The sequence below is a fragment of the Colius striatus genome, chromosome 15, assembly GCF_028858725.1.
Source record: "Colius striatus isolate bColStr4 chromosome 15, bColStr4.1.hap1, whole genome shotgun sequence".
NCBI lineage: Eukaryota > Metazoa > Chordata > Aves > Coliiformes > Coliidae > Colius > Colius striatus.
Genome location: NC_084773.1, coordinates 3,363,054 through 3,378,993, shown reverse-complemented (window position 1 = coordinate 3,378,993; position 15,940 = coordinate 3,363,054). Strand labels below are relative to the sequence as shown.

General features: G+C 44.4%; 1 protein-coding gene across 1 annotated transcript in view; it reads left to right on the top strand.

Annotated features, from left to right (window-relative positions):
- Positions 1–15,940, top strand: part of WNT7A (Wnt family member 7A) — a 40,071-nt gene that overhangs the window by 7,011 nt on the left and 17,120 nt on the right. The window contains exon 3 of the mRNA XM_062008417.1: positions 7,148–7,419. Coding sequence (XP_061864401.1) covers positions 7,148–7,419 — 272 coding nt within the window. The remainder of the gene's footprint in view (positions 1–7,147; positions 7,420–15,940) is intronic.

The following is a 15,940-nucleotide window of genomic DNA, read 5'->3' as shown; positions in this document are numbered from 1 at the left end:
AATTAGGTTGCAAGTGCTGCTGCACTATTTGGTGTGATCATTCTTTAGGAGAAAGACTGGTAAATGCTGCTTCCTGAATCAGTGGTGTTAAAAAAAGTCCTGAGATAAACAGAAAAGAAATACTGTAATTAACAGGAATCTTGCTGTGTACTCTAGCAGGGTCAGGATTTGCATCTCTGTGCTGTTTCCAGCTCTTATAAGCAGTTTTTAATGTCAGTATCTTGCACAAGAACAGTTATTTGCAGGCAAAACGGAGGCCAGGCTGAAATATGGCCTGAACATCCAAACCCCAACATGCTGCTTTATGCCAAAAAGTCAATCTTGCTCAGCAGAGACTGTCACAGTAAGATAAAACATCGCCCCAAGGTCACTGCCGTTGGAATTCCCATCAGAAGGTTTTCATACCTGCCTTCAGATGTGTCTTGTGAGTACATGTTTCAGGGAAGCAGAAAGCTTACCTTTCATGGGAAAGGCAGAAGAGCTGTGTTCTGTCACAGGGTCAGTGTGTGGCACGTCCTGAGGTAAGGCAGTGGTGTGGAGGGACCAGGAGCTGTCTGAAAAGGGGACAATCCCGTGTCCTGGCTGTGGGTTTTGCAACACCTGTGCCTTGGGTAGTAACTGTATAAGCTTAAAGGGGGTATTTTCAAACATAGTCACTGCAACCAGAGTGTCTCCTCTCCAAGAATTTCACGTGCTGGTGGCAAAAACTTAGGCTTGTGACAGTGGGCAGTGCCTTGATCCCTCAAAGCAACTTACAAGCCCTCCTTAGAGCAACTCTACTTATTGATTGGTGTTAATCTTTGTGAGGAAGGTGCTACCGATGTGTAGGGAACTGTGGTTTGCATTTTGAGTCAGTCCAGTATTTGAAAGCACCAAACCCTTCAAAACCTTGAACCATTACAGGAGTGGGAAGGAAAATAGGAGAAGGATGCTTCAGTGATCTTTTTTTTTTCCTCTAAGCTACCATTTTTATTAATCATACATGCTGGGTTAAAGACAGATAAATAAAACACTCCTGAGAGACCATACATAGCCTACTGGGGAAGGAGATGGCACACCCCAAAAGAGGCAGAGGATGAGCTCTGTTCTTCATTTTTCCTAGCTCTGAGTTATGAGCTCTATAGAGAGATGTGAAATAATCTTAGCTGTGGCATATAATTGGCAAGGTACGTTGCATTTTCCATCTTTATGTTTTCACAATCATATTTCAGCTCATGTCACTGCAGACAACTCCCTCTCTGACCCTTTGGCTTTAAATAGCAGAAAATACAACCTGTGTTTTCCAGTGAGATAAACAGAAATTTGTCTTTTTCTTTATTTCACAGCTTAGTCAATTTATGAGGTGAACTGATAGGGAGGGCCAGGCTCTTCAGAAACTCAGATCCCCAAGCTGCTGAAGCACCTACCAGCTTCCTGCAAGCAAATCCCCTCTGTATCTTGCAGGCTTAGGTCTTGATTCCTGTGGAACATCAAGTTGTTGTGCTGCTTTTTGAAAACTGAGTTCTCATTTTTATTCAGTGTGAATGAAGCTTTTTACAAGCTGTTTAAATTTGAAGATGAAACTTCAAGAAATCTTTAGCTAAATTAGAAGCAGAATGCAGCTGATGGCAGCTGATACATGAGCAGATCACTTGCTGATCAGCCAAAGCCCAGTCCCCAAGCATTTATTTACAAGAGCAAAGGTATGTGTGTGAGTGTGTGCAGGATTAAAGCCTCAAGGTACAAGAGTATGCTCAATGTCAGGAGAGCCACCTGCACTGGTAATATTTATGTTTTCACCTACCTGGGATAACTTTAGTGCTTCTTGTTATGACATCTGAAACCCTATGGTGGTGGTTGGCTGTGCAGAGCTCAGAGGGAAAGTTCTCAACAGCTTGGGCTTGTCCTGTGCTGCCCAGGGAAGGGTCCAAAGACAGGACTCCAGAGCTTTGGAGGACAATTTGCACCAACAGAGTGGAGCTGCAGAAATATTGGAAGCCATGGATGCCAAGATATCTGCCATCAAAGCAAATGGAGCTGCAGCCCACTGCACACTTTATTGAAGTCCAGAAAAAAAAGAGAAAGAGCAGGGAGATATGTGTGTCTGACACATGAAGAAAAGGCTCTGTGTTCATACAGCACTGGAAAGTGCTGAGAACAGCCCCAGCTCTGGATGGGGGGAGCAGAAGCAGGCAGAAGTCGCTGCCCACATCCCACTTCCAGGCGTGCTGCTGGGGGCAGGAGCAGCAGGTGACTCCTCACCAACACAGCTGCAAGGGGCTTGAGCACCATGACAGCAGTTCTACCTGGAAACACTGCCCAGGGGGATCAGCAGCCTTGTAAACAACCAGAATAACCATTGAAAGACTGCCAGATGCTTTCCTGAAGTTTCTAATGCTTGGAGTTCAGCTCTGGCGTTGTGTTTAGCCTTTGCTTATCTGAGACAATGAGAAGATTGTGTCATTTGGGAGCTGAAGGGATGGCTTATGGTTCCTGTACCCATATAGCTGACCTCCCACCTTTCTTCTCAGCTCCTCAGGTCTCAGGCCTTCTGTCTTTTGCCAGTTTACTTGTCACAAGTGGTTTTATGTACACCCTTGCAAGTCACTGGCTGGAATAGCCTCCACAAAAACCTCTTCAGCTGACCCATCATCTGGGATTGCAATTTTCACCAGTCCTTCCACAAAGATCAACTGATTTGTCCTTTATATGCATTTTTGAAATGAAATGTTTGCTTTTAAAAAACCCCTAAAGCCAAACTCCATATTTTTAAGTCCAGCTACAGTTTAAGGATGGATTAAGCAGGAACTGACTGCAAGAAGATTGAATTCCCATCATGTCTAGTGAATGGCTCAGAAAATTGTTCAAGAGACAGTTGGAATAGCTCTTGCCAAGGAGCACTTTTTACTTAAACTCTTTCCAAAAGTCTTTTCTGATGTCCCTGATGAAAACATACCAGTTTACTCTTCCAGCTCCTGTCTCATCTTTCTAGCCATCTGGGATGGTACTGACTGTAGATTAGGGGTTTTATGTGCTCTTTCAGTCATACAGAAGAGTGAAACCCTTGATGTTACTATCAGCCTACTGACTGACTATTTTTGCTGTGAAAGAAGTACTTGGTTTATTCTGTTTTTTAACTAAAGTGGGCTCTTTCGTGGTGTGATGCTTTACTGGAAGTTCTCTTCTTTCCTTACCCTGTATTTTGGGCCATATCTCCTGCTTTGCTAGCTTTATTTGTCCTCCTGAACCAGAAGTGCAGTTCTTACCTATGAAGTGTTTGTGATGCTACAGTCACCATCACCTACAGCTTAAAGTAAATGTGACAGAGTCTCAGTACTGTGCTGATATCAAAGATATCAACTGACCTTTTTCTAATGCTAAGATCCTGAAGTTTTTGGTGCTAAATTTTCAGAGGGAAAGTGAGGCACAGGTCTAAGTTGGATTGTACAAAGTGTAGGCTGGAAAGTAAACCAGAAAGAAAACAAAGGAGGATTGTGTCCTTGGTCATTTCCCAAATTGTTCATCTTTGGGAATCCAGAAGTGGTGAGGCTGTACCTTTTAACCTACCCATATTTTGAGATGAGGCTGAACATGGATCTGTGGTCTGCCTGCTCTAGAGCATCAGCAGAAGCTCAAACCACTGCCTGCAAGGAGAAGCTGCCTGAGTGTACCTTGTTAAAGCCACTTCTATTGGCTGCTGAAATCAGAAGTAGAGGAATTGTATTGACAATTTAAAAGTGTCAGGAAAACACTGAGACACAGAATCATTTAGAGTGGGAAAGACCTTTAAGATCACAGAGACCAATCGTTAACCCAGCACTGCCACGGCCACCACTAAACCACGTCCCCATTTGGTTACAAAACCCCTGAGACACTGGTTTGGTATCTAAAGCAACATCATAAAGGTTCAGAATGAGCTAAGCTTACCCCTAACCTGTATGCTGACATTTCTACGAACCAGACAAGGGTAATGAAGTGTAACAAAGTGAATCATTTATGGAAAACAAGGATAGTTTGCTGCAGACGTGACAGTCCTGTGCCACTTTGTCAATACTGCACAAGTGCCAAGGTACTTCCTCTCTGGATCAATTCCCCCAGACACTTGCTTTGTTTACCTTGTAGTCTCCTAGCTTTCTGTTTTACAGAGCTGCTAATTTTTTCTCCTGAACAAGACAAACTTACAAAGTAATTTGTGTAATATATGTTATGATTAAGCTTGACGTTGGATTCTGACTCTGCTTGTGCTGGGTTTGTACTCTCTGCATTGCATTTTTCACTCCCCTCTAAGCAGCAAAAGAGCTGCTCAGTCTTTACAGTCTTGAGGGTGGCTGGTTAAAATGATCTGCCAGTGTTTTTTAGGTCTTGAAAGTGATTTGTGGTAGATAAGAAATTATCCATCCAAAGCAAAACCAGAACCAGATGCAAATTACACTGAAAATTATTAGTATTATTTAATTATGTCCCAATTGCTGTTTCATGAAACAGAAATCTGGTGTAATGTATTGCCCCACTCTGAGAGGAGAAACTGGGACTTCTTGTTATATCTCCTCCTGTTATCAGTGAGTTTTTCCTAGTGTTGTACTTAAAATAGTGAAACATCCTTATGAGGAAAGGCTGCAGGACCTGGGGCTGTTTAGTCTGGAGAAGAGGAGACTGAGGGGGAATCTCATTAATAGTTACAAATATCTAAATGGTGGGTGTCAGGATGTTGGGGCAGCACTTTTTTTCTATTGTATCTAGCAACAGGACAAGGGGTGATGGGATGAAGTTGGAACACAAAAAGTTCCATTTAGACATAAGAACAAACTGTTTCAGTGTTGAGGTGAGGGAGCCCTGGCACAGGCTGCCCAGGGAGGGTGTGGAGGCTCCTTCCTTGGGAGGTCTTCAAAACCTACCTGGACACAACCCTGTGTGACCTGATCTAGGTGACTCTGCTTCTGCAGGGGGTTGGACTGGATGATCTCTAAACGTCCCTTCCAATCCTCACCATTCTGTGATTCTATGATTCTATATTGTTGAAGATAAACTAGAGTAGGAACTAAAAGGTGCCCTGGCTGGTCCTCATGGGTTTGCTCTGGAGTGGGGCACCACTTCCATCTGCCTCCTCTCATTTCCCACACGGCTGCTCAGAGGCACTGAGCACACAGGGACATACTCGTCTAAAGCCTGGCATTTCTCTCCAACGTTCATGTTTTCATAGAAAGCCACCAGTTCAGGAGAGCCTCCTCTGCAAAGTCCCCAGTCAGAACAATTCACTATTTCATGATTTTTCCTTTAGTTTTTAAACCAGAGAAAATCCTTTGAGGAAGCCTGATACAAGTTCCTCAGTAACAGTATCAATGGGAAAGTTGCCTGTGCTAATAAAAGAGCACAAAGTTGCCTATTAACAGATTGATTCTATCATCTTGTTTTCCCCATTATTTCCTTGCTGGGAGGAAGTGAATATTTTTCATTAAAGGAACCAAAGTACAGAAATCTAGATCATACATGTGAGAAGGGTGCAGCTGAGAATGAAGTGCTTGTAAGATTTCTTTCCCAAGTGATTATTTTCTTGTGAAATCTAATAAACAGCAGAAATGTGCTTGTTTCATGTATAATAAACTACTGCCAGCAGTTGAGGTCTGCCAGAACTTAACTGGTGGGTGTTTGGAGAAGGGAAGCTGATCTTCCCATCTGCCCTCTCCTAATTAAGAGCCTGATTCTGATCCTGTTAATGCAAGGGTATATTTTGTCATTGGAGAAATAAGAGAAGGAGTAAGTTCTTGGTTTGAGAGGTCCAACACATTTTTAAAGGGCTGTTTGATATACATGGCACCTTCTGCAAATCTCCTTCTATTTTGAAGGGGCCCTCTCTCAGCAGAACTGGTTCCAAAAGCCTCACAGACCTCATAAGATCCACATATGGAAGATCCAAACACCAGAATGCAAGAGAGCTTCAGGAAGATGAATTAAATAATATATTCAAAGTGAGAAGCTCCCTAAAGAAACAGATGCCTGACATTATAGCCAGATTGCACAGAGCAATATTGGCTTAACCGACTCCTCACAGCCCTCTGGTGAGGCTCTTTGCCTTCCTCCCATCATGGTACCTGCAGCACACCAGAAGGGTGGGGTTTTTTTTTTCCTCCATCCTGGTGAAATTTTGAAATTAAGATTTACTTGACTGAGTTGCCACAGATGTCTGTGTGGAAAACTTGGTGACACTTAACAATGTGAAAAAAATGTCCCAGTTCAGCTAAAACGTGTTTCAGAGCAAGATTGCTGACAGAGGTTGTTTTCCTGTAAGAATACCTTCTAGTATAGAATCAGATTTTGCTGGAGCATCTTCCTGATGAGGAAAGGCTGTGGGAACTGAGGCTGTTCAGTCTGGAGAAGAGGAGACTGAGGGGGGTTCTCATTAATATTTATAAGTATATAAATGGTGGGTGTCAGGAGGTTGGGGCAGCACTTTTTTCTGTTGTATCCAGTGACAGGACTAGGGGTAATGGGATGAGGCTGGAACACAAACAGTTCTATTTAAATATGAGGGGAAACTCATATTTATCGTTGGGGTGAAGGAGCCCTGGCACAGGTTGCCCAGAGAGGGTGTGGAGGCTCCTTCCTTGGAGGTCTTCAAAACCCACCTGGACATGTTCCTATGTGACCTGATCTAGGTGACCCTGCTTGTGCAGGGGGGTTGGACTGGATGATCTCTAAACATCCCTTCCAAACCTGACCATTCTATGTTTATGTGAAATTTCTAAATAAAATCCAGTTTCTGAGCAGATTTTGTAAAAAGTTGAAAATGGGTGATTTAGCAATTTGACCCCCATTTCCACCAGGTTTCTTTCCCCCACTCCCCTTTCTTTTTGAGGCAGAGCGTTTGCCACCCCACCCTTTCTCTATAAAAAGTTTAGTTTGACTATTTCTTATGTCATCTGGAAAACACACATATAGAAAGTTGCCTAAATACCTTAATCTCCCACTACCTCGTGGAGAGCTTCTGTTTTAAAGAGTGAACATGCACAGGAATCAATAGTTAAAAGAGTAGAGACTTACTTATGCCTGCAGTTTTACAGTGCTTCTAATAATAGCCCTTCTGATGTTTGCACCGCAGGAACTTGCCTGTCTTCTTCTAACTAATGTCCCCGTGCTGTATAATGCACTCACAGCAGCGTTTCCATTGCAGGGAGCAGAGAAGCAGCGTTCACCTACGCCATCATTGCTGCTGGAGTAGCACATGCCATCACGGCTGCCTGCACGCAGGGCAACCTGAGTGACTGTGGGTGTGACAAAGAGAAACAAGGACAGTACCACAAGGAGGAAGGGTGGAAATGGGGAGGCTGCTCTGCTGACATCAGATACGGGATAGGATTCGCCAAAGTGTTTGTGGACGCCCGGGAGATTAAGCAAAACGCACGGACGCTCATGAACCTGCACAACAACGAGGCCGGGAGGAAGGTAAGCGCCTCTGCTCCTGCCCAGCTGTGCCCACCTCCAGCCCAGCACTGCAGCTGGGGTTAGAGCACAGTGCACCAGAGCCCCTTCGTGCTAACCTCGTTTTACAGTGGACAAGTAGGCACCTTTGCAGATTGGTTGTGCAAGCTTGTTGGGCCATCAGGGCAGGTATTTGTCTAAATGTTACTCTTTGCAGCTGTGAAAAGAAAACAAAGAGCAAATGTTTTATCTGGGAGGTCAAATGGTGCTCGTGATAAAAATCCTGCTGCTGTGTGGGTGAGTGGGGTTCTTGTCAGGTTCAGGCATGAACTCCTGGCTCGTTTGAAAAGGGAACTATTTCACCCCAACTGTTTAAACCTTGCTCTTTGTGTGAGGACTTCCTCTACAAGGAGAAAAACACTGTAGCAAAGAGGCCACAGGCTGACTGGGTCTGTCGATTCGGGTTAGCATCCTGCACAGTGACATTGCCACCCCTTCTCCATTCTTTGGGACCAGGTAGCTGACAGCAGCTGCTGCAGAGGAATTAATCAGCTCCCTACACGGGTGTTTCCTGGGCATCCTGGGCACCCCGTGCTCCTGGTTTGCTGCTTTTGTAAGTTGCTGCACTTGGTTGGTTTGCTGATTGTCAATGGTAGCCACTGTAGCTGTGAGATGTGACCTGAACTGTGTTGCTCTGACCCCCATGGGCCAGGCCCTCGCCAGTGTAGCTCAGAGTGGTCTCAGAGGTGCAGGGTGTGTGGTTTACAGGTGGTGGGAGCTGCCAGGGGGTGGCTGTGTGCCCTGTGCAGCCCAGTGCCGGTGCTGGCTGGTGCCATGTCTCTAACCATGGTTAATGTTTCACTGATCACATCTTACAGGATGCATGTAGAGCCTTTTGCTTTCTTTGCTCTCTGGTTTGCCTCTCCACTTTTTGTGCATCAGGACTGATTTTAGCATTATGTTAGTGTGACATAGAAGCAAATGGGAGAAGGAAGCTAGGAACAGCAGTTAATTTGTGGATACTATTTTTGTTGTGGTAATTACCTGCAGGCTCTGAGACATCTCCACTTATGCTGGAGCCAAGGAGATTGTATTGAAGAAAAGCCATTTCCATCCCCCCCCCAAAAAAAAAAGCCTAACCTTTATTTTGTTTACTGCTAATGTAGTAGTTTCATGGGTGAGATATTCTGTCTGGTACCCCCAATGCCTTTGCCTGGCTCTCCAGGTCAAACATGGTACTTCAAAACAGTAGCAAAATGAACACTGAATTCCAAGAATAACTCGAGGACTAGCCATTAATATTTGCTAAACAAATGATCTGAGATCTTTCATTGCTTGGCTTCTGGTAGCACATACTGAAAAGCCTGGTAAAACACCAGGGCCCACAGCTTGCTCTGCTCTGCCAGCACAGATCCACTCACGTGAAAGACAGGAGTTTCACCTTTGAGGGAAAGCTACTTCTTGGAAAGGTCTGCTTTTATTTAGTGTGTGTTGACAATAAAAGATTCCCAGGAAATGACACACCAGCCTACAGAGGACTGCAAGCATAGATGGAACTGGCTACTGTCTAGAAATGTTTTTCCAGTGCAAAGCTCAAAAATATGGACAAAATTGCATCTTTTTGTGTCCATTATCACCCAGGTATGGACTATATGTAGAGGAGTAGGGCAGTTGGTCCTGGGGCTGGCCTGTGGGAAGGCAAAGCATTCAACAGCCTCCCTGTGAGGATACAAGCTCCTCGTGCCTCTCACCTATGTGTGCACAATTGGGTGTCCTAAAAGATTATTGCCTGGAAGAGTCAGCCCTATGTGTTGTTATCTGGGAGAACAGTGGTGTGTGCTATCTCTGGCCATCTGCCATTTCTCCAGCAGGCTCAGGAACTGTTCTGATCTAGAGATACTTCTACACTTCTTCCTGCACCCCTTATAGAGCAAAATTACTCATCTTTGTTTCAACAAATCTCTGTTTGAAATCTCCAGGGGAAAGAAAGAGTAACACGACTGAGAAGAGGCACGTTACTCCACCATCCTGTAGAGAATGAGTAAATGATGTTTTTGCTAGAGAGATTTCTTTCAGGCTCTGCTCTTACGTGAAAGATCACAGTATTTAAAGACAATTGGCAGAGGGAGGCCATGACGAGTGTTTGGCAAGCTAGGACTCTCACAACCTAACCCTTTCACAACAAAGGCTGTCTTGTTTTGAGGTGGTACTCTCCCTTTTTGGAGCAATATGGATCTTATCAGCCTCCACACAATCTATTCTTGGTGGCTTTCCTCTGGGCTACAAATTCTTGTCTACTTTTACTCACCCATGGCTAGGTTTTTGATGATATTTATGCTTCTAGGAGACAGACTGGCACCTACTGGGCTTCCAAAAATGAACTAGATGTTAAATTCATATTGATTTGTTATCTTCACCTGTAGGCACCACTGCATTGTTCAAAAGTCAGTCCCTTTACTTCTTTGGTCTTGCAATGAGAAAGTGCAGTGTGTGCTATGCCCAGCTTCTGAGGTGCAAAGGTCTCTCTTAGGATGACACCAGCTGCAGGTAGTTCACTAGTAAATCATACATATATTATGTCATTTTCTTCTTAAGAACCACTTGTAAATACAACTATTCCACCTTGATGAGCTTTGCAGTGCAGTAGACAGACCTGTTGGGTTTACCAGGGAAACTGGGCATGGATAGGCCTAAGTGGAATAAATCAGGGAGAGCCTGATCTAGACTCTTTTGAGATCTCTGTTCAAGTCTTTCCATCTTCTCATAGCCTTGTTTTACCAAGGCAGATGCCTCTCTGCTTCCTGCCATGCCAACAGCAATCTCTCTGAAGCTACTGAGTACCTGACTCTGTCAGAGCAATGATACAATTGCCTGTCAGCTCTTTCTAGAAGTAAATGAAAATTGACTCTGTCAAATGTAGAGGACTTTAGACATCACAGGTGGAGAATGTCCATGGTCCTTTTCCTGAACAGCCTTGGTAGTGCAATGCCTAAAAACTAGCAGTGTACTCAGCTAGGATGCAGTGAGAAGCACTCCCACCTGAGATCAGCATAGAGGAAATGTCACTTCCAGTTGTTCCCACACTGGTGATGCCAATGGCTCCTGCTGAACGAGCAACCCGTGATGCCAAAGCTGTTAGGGTGGAGCAAGTAACAGTTTTCCTTACTGCTACAAGTCAGGGCTTTAATTCTCATTTTCTGTCTTGGAGACAGACCACTGGGAGTCAGTTTTGCAGCTCAGCTTCAAAGTTCACAGGCTACTTGGAAAGGAAGGGGCAGAGGTCAAACAAGGGTTGCAGACACCCTGCAATACTGTCCCCCAGCAGAGTGAGAAGCTTCATGTCATTTGTCAAACCTATTGGAAAGCAGCTATTTCTGACCTCCAGAAGCACAGTTTAGGGTGCCTTTCCTCTTTGAATTAGTATTTCCTGAAATGCTGATTCACCCCAGGAAGAAGCAAGCAGTACAAGGAGAACAGGGGGAGAATTCGTAACAGCTGGGTCAGAAAAGAGAGATAAAGCTTGAATTAATTTGAAGGCATGGTCCTGCTTTGCCCTGCAAACTTCCACATGAGGGGCTATAATTGCACGACTGAATTGTCTGTTAGCAAATTTGTCTTCACAAGTACAAGGTTAATGAAGTTACTGCAAGTAGCACAGTGGTGTTTGTCTGAGGTATGTTTGTGCTCCAGGAAATAAAAATGTTATTCTCCAAGTCATCCTGCTAAAAAATAGCAAAGCAGGTGCTGAAAGGTTGTACATATTTTGGCTGTAAACTTGACAGCATGGCAAGGTGCATGCCCAGATTGCTCTCTCTCCTCTCTTTTTCTCTGTGACATTGAAATTCCACGAATGGCATCTTGCATCAGCGTTACATCATATTAAGTATAATGCAATATTATGAGTCATTGTTATAAATCATGGGCACAGGCTGCATTAGAAGGCTTTTGCAATTCAAGAGCACACCAAGGTGGATTTTTATTCGGCGTTTCTCTTTGGAGGCATACCTGGGGGCACTAACTTTGCAGTGTACTGTCATCCTCTGAATCACTAGCATTTCAGTTTTCCCTTTTGGCTCTAAGGCTCGTAGGAAAAGTGGGATATGTACCTAACAGAGTTGCTACAAAGATCAAGCAAAGCTGTGGGGAACCAAAAGGTGTTTCTGAAGTGGATCATGCAATGATCATAATAAAACGTTTAGTACTTTGTCCTTTAGGGGAATCTGCAAATGCTGAAATGGAAAGCATGGAGTTCAGGAGTTCTCCCAAGCTATTCTGTAATGCCTACACTTATGACACTCACCCTATGCTCTTACTTGCTAGCATCTCTTGCCTCAGAGGAAGATTCCTGCCATATAACTTCTAGTTCTTGCAGAGTGTGCAACTACCACACCACTGCAAGTATTTAGCTGTTTAGATGAGACAGCTATTTCTTTTCCATTCAAGGTACCTTTTAATTTAACAAGCTTATTAGCCCAGCCACAAGAGGTGGCACAGAACAGAACACAAGCTCCTGCAGGTGAACCACTTGAAAGGTTGTAGGCATCTAGTGTGTTGGTGAGAAGAGACAGGACTGGTAAAAGAGGCTGACAAATGACTGAACATTTATAATTTTTCTGAATAGAAGCATGAAATTCTGAAGATTCCATAGCTCAGCCTCAACCAGCTCTTAAAGCATGGTGCTGTTCCTGCTTGCACCTTCATCTCAGTTCACTTTGTGGCTTGCACCCCACCGGGGTGGCACTGTCCATGGAAGCAGTCCAGTGGCTCCTGGTAGGAGCTGTGTTTCCAGAAGACAATCAGGGATGCATACTGCCTGGCAAGTGCAGTGCTAGCAGGGTACAACTGGTGTGCAAGGAGTACACGAGGCCCATAGTTGAGCCAAAAGACTCCTTCCCACATATATGTAATTGCTGTAATCTGGCCCTAAGAATTCTCTGCAGACAGTTCCACTGGCTAATAGTAACCAAAACCATGTACTTCATATACCACTGTACTCAGCTGCCTCTCAGCTCCATCAGAAAGAATGGCTGTAATGGCACACACACACAGCCCCTAGAATAAAACTCACCTGTGTGTGGAGCTGCTGGAAATTACCATAGACTCCAGAGAGTCTAGGACACCAGCTTCAAGCAGAGCAGGACTGGGTGAGGCTGCTCTGATACTCCTGGCACCAGCAATCAAGTGATTAATATTATAGTATCAGCAGCACAGCCCCATGTTTCTGGGAGTTCAGAATGTAGCAGTGCCCTTGCAGTTGCTTTTAGCATTTTCCAACAGTGTTTCACTTTTGTGTGTGTGTGTGTGGCCATAGAAGTGTTCCTGGATTTTGCATTCAGAAGTGGTTTGCTCTTAATGTTAGGGATGCTCCTGAAATACCAAGCTGGTGAATGTTTTTCCTCTTTACTGGAAGATGCTACTTGTGAAACAGTTGTGGTACATTCCTGATTTAGTGGCTTGTAGATGGAAAGTAGTTTGCAGGAGTAGCTTTTCACTTTTAGTTACGAGTTCCCATGAGGGCTTCTGAAGAGAAGAGCATGTTGAGGACTAGTTGTGATGCCTGCACAACAGCTTGTTCATTCACATTCAGCTCCCCTCACTTGGACCTCCAACATCGAGATGTGTTTGAGTGCATAAGAGCAACGAGCTGTGCCGCCCCTGCAGCACACAACTGAGTCTGTCCTGAGGTTTCTTGTCTGGCTGATAAAAGAGCAGGAAAAGGCCCTTGACACAGCCATCCCTAACAGGGAGATGGGGAGCTAGATCTGTTAGCAGGTAGATGCCCTTTGTTGATAGTGGCAGTACCAATTCTGACAGACTTCAACTGTAGTTGTTTAGACTTTGGCAGATGAGGTTGATTGATGTGGCAGTGGAGAGTGGGGCAGAGCAGTGTCACAGCTGTGATGGAGATGATAACCATGCCTGGAACACCATGCAAGCAATTTTCAGCCAAAGGATCACACAGTGCTTCCACTCACAAAGCAGCAGTAATCTTAACAAAAAATGCAGCTCCACTGCTGAAATCTCACATAGCATCTAGAAAATCTGGTGTTGGGTGCACCAAACATGCCTGTGTAGAATGCCCTGGCAGCTGGCTTGCTTCATTAAACTGTACAGTGCTTTGCCTAGATGAAGCTGGGCAGACAGAGAAGGCTTAGAAGGTTTATACATGTGGCTTTTGCCTCACTGTGACCAGATGAAATATGTAAAAATTGCTTCTGGCAGATCTCACTGATGTGCCTGTAAGGTACAGGCAAAGGGAAGGAGTGTCTGCTCACAGCCCTGAGCCCAGTTATAGCACATTATCTGAGGTAAACCCCGTCCTGTCCCAGCCTATAGTTCCTGTGCTTCGCAGCCCTCCTGCTTTGGGGGCCTCCTTTCTCGCTGAGCACTCCAGCCCTAGGGCCTGCCACCAGATTTAGCTCAATGCTCTTAGGAAAGAAGCATTAGATGCAGCAAAGTCTTTCCTGGAAACGTTGTCAGCGTGTGTTTGCTGGGGGGGCATCAGGATTTGCAGACAGGCCAAGCATTCAGTTTAGAGGAAATCTAGCTCACTGAATGTGAAAATTCCCAGTGAGGTTGGTGGGATCCCAGGACACAGCTCAGTGCTTCTAAAAATCCCATTGCTATTGAGTGTTTGCAGTGCACAAAAAGACTCTGCTGGGCAATTTCCTAGGTGTGAAAAAATATAGACATCCTGTAGACTCTTACAGGGGTTTGTTTGCCTTTGGAAGGATCAAAGCACTATTTTATGGCTTTCCAACTTTTTTTGGTTTTAGTTAGTAGTCTTAAAACAAGCCCAAACTTGACAGACAAGCTCTGCATCTTCTCAACAGCCCAAAGGGAAGATAAAGGGATCGTTAATGTAAGTCTAAATTATGAGAGGGAATTGGACTGCACAAGAACTGTAATCCACAAGAATGAATTTTCATTCCACTTGTCCTCCACTTTCAGCTAATCAGAAATTGTGATACATGGTCCTACTTGTATTTTGGCTTTCAGCTCCCTCCTATATCTTCTGTGGTTGAAAACTGAATTCCTGATTTACGCTGGAGATTAGGGAATGATAAATGCCATCACTTACCTGCAGTGGCAATCGCAGAGCATTCTGGCATTTTGAGCAAAACATGCATTTCATGTATACCATTACCAGAGCTGACAATCTGTCATGCTGCTGACAGAGATAGCTGAGACTGAGGGCCAGGGTCTGTTAGTGAGTAACGAGGGGTCTCAAATTCCACACTTCATGTCATGCATCTTTCATAACCAAAACAGTCAGATGTTTGCTCTGAGGATTCATTTGCTCAGCAAAGCCACTGACTGGGTGACACACTTTTGGGACATCTTCTGGTTTAATTCACTCTCTCTCTTTGGACAGGGAGCAATGCTTCCCTCGGGGCAGGCACTGGTCATTCAGTACTCAGAAGGCAGCAGCATCTAGATGAAAACAGTTGCTGTGTCCATCATTCAGTTCTTCCAGTGTTTTCAGCACCTTCTGGTGGAACCCTTGGGAGAGTCTTCCGTGCCTCTGACGTTGTAGGACAAAAGCCCTCATTTCCAAACAAACATTCCTGGCTTGAGACAAGTGCAGCTATCACAAAGCACAATCACTTCAAAGCAAACATGTGCTGCTTTTTGGGTATTGTAGCACACTCACCATGTATTAAAAGTTGTAAGAAGGGGAAAACATAGTGCCTGTTAGCCTTAACTCTGGCCTATGAGCATGGCTGGCTTGCCTTGTACTCTCTCTGTTAACCTGTGCTTTTTGACATTTCAGTAAGAAATTAAAGCAGAATCAAAAATTTTTGAGCTTCACACCTAATTTTAGGCCCCAGTTGTTGCAAAATGTTCAGAAATAGCTGACAAACACAGTTTTTCTTCTCCAGAGGATGTTCCCACACTTCAAATCCAGGTTGCCAAACCTAAGATGTAAAATGAGACAAGTCTTTCTTCATGTTTTAGAAATTTTAGCAAAACCCAACAATTATTGGCCAAGTTAGCAGGAAACTAACATTTAGGCCAGAGTATTCAGTGAGAACATTTTCAATACACAGACAGGCAGTGGTTATAGTACATATAAGGTCTACCCTGAATTGATAGAATCATAGAATGGGAGGGGTTGGAAGGGACCTTTAGAGATCATCCAGTCCAATCCCCCTGCAGAAGCAGGTCACAGAGGAATGTGTCCAGGTGGGTTTTGAAGATGTCCAAGGAAGGAGCCTCCACACCCTTCCTTCTGTGCTGTCTCATACATTACATCTCTGACAAAGGGTGCCCATTCCTTGTGTAACTCAAGGTTTGTGTGGTTGAGCCTCTGCTGCCATGCTGTGTCAACAGCGACAGAAACTGGAACCTGCTGCAGTTACAACCCCAACCTCTAGAGTCAGAGCTGGAAGGATCTCCAGGAACGTTTCCAAGAGCCTTGCAATGATGAGTCAGTAACATGAACTCAGTTACCTGGGCTAAGTAAAGACATTGCAGCAACACAGAGGTTTTGGTAAAGATGAAAGTTAAAGCAAGGTTTGGTTCAAATGCTTTATTGGACACT